Source organism: Nannobrachium achirus (genome assembly GCF_963921795.1).
Source record: "Nannobrachium achirus genome assembly, chromosome: 3".
NCBI classification, from domain to species: domain Eukaryota; kingdom Metazoa; phylum Chordata; class Actinopteri; order Myctophiformes; family Myctophidae; genus Nannobrachium; species Nannobrachium achirus.
The window spans coordinates 41,907,757-41,914,062 of NC_137812.1; the positions used below are offsets into that span (position 1 = coordinate 41,907,757).

The 6,306-nt window shown below is 39.7% G+C and overlaps 1 protein-coding gene across 1 annotated transcript; it reads right to left on the reverse strand.

Annotated features, from left to right (window-relative positions):
- Positions 1 to 4,523: 4,523 nt before the first annotated feature.
- Positions 4,524 to 6,306, reverse strand: helt (helt bHLH transcription factor; the record flags this gene model as incomplete). The annotated part of the gene is made up of 4 exons (XM_080721339.1): positions 4,524 to 5,008; positions 5,251 to 5,347; positions 5,456 to 5,560; positions 6,280 to 6,306. The coding sequence occupies 4 exons, from the start codon at positions 6,304 to 6,306 to the stop codon at positions 4,524 to 4,526; spliced, it is 714 nt and encodes a 237-aa protein (XP_080577465.1).

Here is a 6,306-nt window from a genome sequence, read left to right on the forward strand (position 1 = left end):
AGTGGGTTGTGCCAACTGCAAAAAGGTAAAGCCCTCATCCCTTGGCAGGGGGTGGGTGCTTTGAGAATCTTAGTCCAACAAGTTAGTAGGAAAACTTTAAAGCTGATTTGTTTTACATGAATGTATATTGTGTGCAATGTCACAAAACAATATATCAAATCAATATTGTATTTTTTGTATTTGTCGAAATAGAACATAATTATTCTTCTCTCTGCATTGGCAGCTCATGAGCAATTATTTGACATGTTTAAATCGAGTCTTATTTATAAATATATCTACTGCATTTACAGAACGTATTTGGGGTGTTATGTGTGATTATAGTAATGCGCTTTCACATTAAGAATTCTCATATAGTTTAAAGGCATTCATATGCATTGTTTTCCTTTAAGGTTTCTACAGACACTATTCATGTCTGCTATCTTCGTACAGTGCCCCTTATTCAGCTCTGGTGCCAAGGCACTGGGATGGCTGCTTCTCCCTGATGGGAAACTGTTGCTTTATGTGTTGGGTTGGTTGCCAAGTTTTGGCATTGTTATCTGTGAGGGGAGGGGGCTGCAGAAAGGGGGCCCTTTAAACCCTGTGAGATAGTGGTATCTGTTGTGGGAATGATCTCCATCCCTTTCGGCCCTTTCTCTCACTCTCTCCATCTTACTCACCCTCCTCTCCCATTCCTTCCCCCGCGTCTCCCTTTTCCCTCACCCTCTCTCTGTCTCTATCTTTTCATGCCCCAGATCAGACAGCCATCCTGAGGTGAGCCGGTGGAGATCTGATGCCATTGAGGCACTTTGATTACAGACCAGCGCTGACTGTTGGATTTCTCACAGCTTGTGAGCTACTTTGGCTTGGCTCCCAAATCCTGTGCGTTTCCCCAACGACTAAACACCACCACCCCCATCCCTACAGCCCCGACCCTGACCCCATCCCCAAACACCACACCCCATCCCATGAACAAGAAAACAAAATATTCTCTTGTATTCTCAGAAGCATAAAGTCTATTTTGTCATGCTACAACCAACCAACTTGCCGACATTTCTTTTCTGTTTTGTTTGCCTGTCTTTTCTGGTGGGGCACTGTTGAATTTAATATGATGTAAAATGTAAAGAAATAAAATAAAATACGTCTGACTTTTTTATTTGTTTGTTTGTTTTCCTTTTTCAAATTTTACATTTCTGAGTTACAGTATGAGTGGGAGATCCATGCGGGAAGATAAAAAACAGTACAGATACAGTATATCCCACAGCATTGTGTTTTTATTTAAATGTTTAAAATATTTTGAACCACTGGAATCAAGTTTTAACACAATATTGTGAAGACATGTGGCTTGAACATTGAACTAATGTTTTCATTCTGTCTTTTCCCCTTCAAATATAAAGATATTGCTGAAAATGTAAATGTTGGCACACTGCCAGTAAATGTCTTTGTTTATTGTATTTTATTTATTTGTACTTATTGACTAAGAAAATGACAATGATGTCTCTTATCTACAGTATAGAATATTATTTACATTCTCTAAGCACTGCAAAATATGTATATTCTGTTGGCTTTTCCTACTAAACTGAATCGAATTCAGTCAACAAGAACTTAGATTTCATGTCTACATATAACCTCACACATGATTATCTTTCTCTTCTATATTGTGACGAAGGGAGTGGATTGTGAATATTCAGTGTGTGATATTAATGTTGAAGATAAACATTTTCAAACTAAGGCTTTGCCATTGAGGCATTATGGTTTGCACTCAGTTTTCTTCTTGCTCAATGTATTATTATTCATGCGATGTGCTGTGGCAAATCTGTCTCATCTGGCCGAGCATGAGTCTCTTTCTCTGCTAAACTCTGTGTTTAGAGTCGGGATTTAAACCAATATTGGGGCTGTGTAGGGATCCAAGTGTTCCTTCAAAGCCCTTGCCTTTTATCATTGTCAGTTTTCCATCTGTATGGCACTTTCATTTCTTTCTTTTGCACAATTGTTGCTTGTCTTTTGGTCAGGGGCTGGTTAATGTGGGTTTATCCAACCACCCAGGCGATTAATGTGGATTTATCCATCCATCCATCCATCCATCCATCCATCCATCCATCCATATATGATACAGCCATACATACCAAATTATGGGCCCTGGGTACAAGGATTCACTGCGGGCCCCCCATGAATGTTAACTATTGAAAAATAGCAGATATACAAGCTCAAAGCGCGGCACCGAGTGCTGCGCTGCGAGCTTGTAGATCTGCTATTTTTGAAAAATCATGAAAATGTGTGCAAGAAACTTATGTTTCCATGTCAGTGGTGCTCAAACTTTTTCATGTCAAGGACCCCCAAGATGATATGTATTTGGCCACGGACCCCCATCTCAAAATATTTAGTTCCATTTTCACGACTTTTCAAAAATAGCAGATCTACAAGCTCGCAGCACGGCACTCGGTGCCGCGCTGTGAGCTTGTATATCTGCTATTTTTCAATAGCTAAAGTTACTCGGGCCCCTCCACCTTGGGCCCTAGTAACTCAGTCCCACTCCCCCCCCCCTTGTGACGCCCCTGCATACATAGCCTATACATCCATCCATCAATACATAAAGCACCTGCATGTCCCATGTGTCCCATATAGTTTTCAACCAACACCCATGGGACTGAAGATTATGCCAAGGTACATTTAACTAATTTGACGGACAAGTTCTGTTTCTACCATAAGCCTGCATGAGTGAAGCATTTCTTCAGCCTTCTCCTCAAAAAGAAAACTATGATTTCATGGTGCTGATTATGTTTCTTCGCAATCACTCAAGGATGAAGCCCCAAGGATCTTGATATTTTCTTCCTTTCAGATGCAGGACAATAGACTTTCCAAATAAATAAATAAAAAGGAGTTCCACCCTTCATGGCAACCCTTTCTTAATTTAACTCTCTCTGCTCTCTCTTTTTTTTTGGTGCTTGCATAATGCTTGGAACCCAAAATAATACAACTTACTCAAAGACGAGACAGGAGATTAGTTCAGTTACTGAGACGGGGCTGGTATATCACACATAACCCAGACTAAAAACAACTCTTTTTTGATTAATATGACTCTTGGCATACTTGAAATGCCCAGTCAAATCCTGATCCATTAGGGTCCATTTGGTTAAATCAGACTTAAATGTATAAATCAACACTGGCTTTTCCAGTGTGATTTCTATCAACATGGCACAGATGTTTTGAGAGAACATGAGATACAATTTCTTCCATAATTCCATTTAAGAAGCACAGATTTCAATGCACATCCACTTTTCTTTTGAATATCCCCATGGTTTGAGCTGTTTATATTCTCTGGGTGTAGCTATCTTTCAATGATAATAATAAAAAGGATTATTGATAATCCATAGCATGGTTGAGAATATACGGTATGCACATAAAGAATACAAACTCTAACCATATTCATATATTTTTTCCGCACTGACCTTTTTTCTATACCATTCATAATATTTCACATACTAAGACATCTTTGCATCCAAATTAATAAGAGAATCCTGTTTCCTTCAGTTAGGGTTGAATTGTGGATTGTTTAAGTGTGTTAAGTTGGTACAGTATGTGAAAAATGCTGCTTCGCTGAGTGCCCTTGGAACAAACTGTTTCCTTCATGCTTCTAGCGCTGTGGTTCTCAAACTTGGGGTCAGGAGACTCAGGACCCCAAGTGGGATCCCCAAATTATTTTGTGGGGTCCCCAGATGATTAGCTTAATCTAAAAATAAATTCTCACTCAACGGTAAACAAGCCTATACATAAGTGTATACAGGGTATCTGCACATTTATAAAGTGACAATTTAAGGACTTTCAAGACCGTTTTACCAAACTGGCCAAACTGTCAAATATGAAGTAAGCAAGAGGCCAACATTGTGAAAATAGCAATATTTATCTGTGGAACCGAGTCACATTAAATGTAATATCTACAATTATAAGTGCTTGGAGTGGGGGTCCGTTCATATATGTTTATTTTATGGGTCACAACCTAAAAAATGTTTGAGAACCCTTGCTCTAGGCTAATATGCTGCTCTCAGTGAACCAGACTATTAAAAAAGGGGAAAAAATGCAGTAATTTGAATATAGGTGCATGAGCACTATAGAATATAAAGGTAAGGACCTTTATATTTATACTTTTATGGAAGCTTGATCTTTCAATAAACATATCTCCTCAGTTTGACATAGGCCTATTCAGAATACATTTTACTGCAGAGACTGATTCTCAATAGGTCAATAGCTTAACTTTAAAACACAGACTATGGTATAATCAAGTATGAACTCCATTTGTGTTTTCAAGAGGTCACTTTTGGACTGATTGGAAGTTTAATACATTTGTGATGTTAGGATACTTGTTTAATATGCCCATTATATTCCAATTCAGTATAGGTTAAATCCTCATAAATCCTGTTCAATCAAGACAAACATAATGGTATTTAAAGAAATATTTATTCCATTCAGTATTCACAATCTATATCCATTTTTTAAAACCCCCACACACACAATATATAAATAAAGACAACATAAAACCGAGAAAATATTTACATGGCATGCTGTGCACTGTGCAGACTAAACGCGTTTGCGTGCGTATGGCCAATGAAATTGAAATAATGGTGATCGAGTCCCTGTACTGGCGACAGATATCCACCATGATGATGCTGTTGCGTGGGCGCGGAGAGTGGTACTGTTGGATAGGTGATGGTGGGACTGCGCGCCGAGCTGTGCCAGGAGAAATGTCCCGTAGGAGGACTCTGCTGGTACATGGAGTCGGAGGGACTGTGGCTTTGGTGCTCCGGGGAAGAGTGCAGGTGGCCGAGGTAGTCGCTGGGCTCTGGCAGCGCGCCAACGGAACCGAACACAGGTTCAGTGACAGCCCGGGACTTGGACTGTAAAAAGGCCAGGATCCGTGCGTACTTGATGTCTTTGGTTTCGGCCCGATCCTCGGTGGTGAGGTAGTGCACCAGGTTCTTCATACACTCGTGATACCCGTAGTGAAAGTAGTTGGCAAACTCAGCCAGCAGCTCACCTATAGAATGAATTAACACAAGTTAGCCTTTTTAGTATGACTTAAGTGCGCGGTTCCTATACGTCTTTGGTAAAGAGGATGATCTCTGTATTCGCTTTCTTCACCTATAGGCCCCTACGTGTGTTTAATTGTTGGCACAATGGCACATAGGCCTATACAACGTACTCAAGCTGATGTGGAAATTAATCAAAAATATTGGACTATAGGCTATCATACAGGCACGGTTACATATAGTTACATACCCTTTTCTCGACCCCGCGGGAAATCCGCTGAGTGCAGTGCCCGTAGGTATTGAACAGTCATCTCCAAGATTTCTGCCTTCTCGAGTTTTCCAGAATTCTGTAATTCAAAATATAAATGGGTTAAGAAATAGATCAGCCACACTGATATAGGCAATGTATGATGTTAAAGGCATTTGTTCAATCTGATAAAGTTAAAGTGTCTCACCTGTTTAGCAAGTGCCATGGGCACTGTTTTCCCTAGTTCGTTCAGGCAGCGATTAATACGATCCCGTCGTCTTTTCTCAATGACTTTGTGGGAGATGGGAGTTCTCTGTCAAAAAGAGCAGGAAATGTGAAAGTTAAATACAATTCACAATTTGTTTATTAGCCATGATAGTTTGATAAGCCTATACACATCGAATAAACTAGAACAATATAGGCTAGTAAGGCTACCCACGAGTAGTTAGGGATATAAAAATGTATATACATAATAACAATAATAATGATAATAATATGTAATAATAATAATAATAATATAGGCCTATAGCTACTCAACTCGAATACGACAGAATGATAGAACATGTCCATTAGGCTGTAGCGCGCATTGTGGATTTGCGCCTTTGCGCTCTGGTGCAGTGCACCAGTGCGCAACAGTGACGGTGTGTGCTCCACAGCTATTTTCTATCATTCTGCCCTATTTGTGAATGAGGATGACATTATATTTAGCTAATTGTGTAATTTAAGTGTTGCCTTTGAAGTTTATTATAGTATTTATGCCGATTATGTTAAGCAGCTCAAGCTCAAGGAAACCCATCCAAGGCTATCCTCAGGACCAGGACGCACGGCCCATGCGTGGAGTCTGATGAATATCTCCTTACCCATGTAGCATGGATTTCCTTTAGGATCCCAATAATTATTTATTTTAACTATTGATGTAATACTGAAGTAGGAAAAAAATCCAATATGAAACCCAAACGTGTCCATATTATATCAAAGGCCGTGTTGTAATTCCCTCAGTCCTTAAATGCGGAGCGCGCCAATAGTGCTTACCTTTCGATCCTTCATCTTAGATGCCAT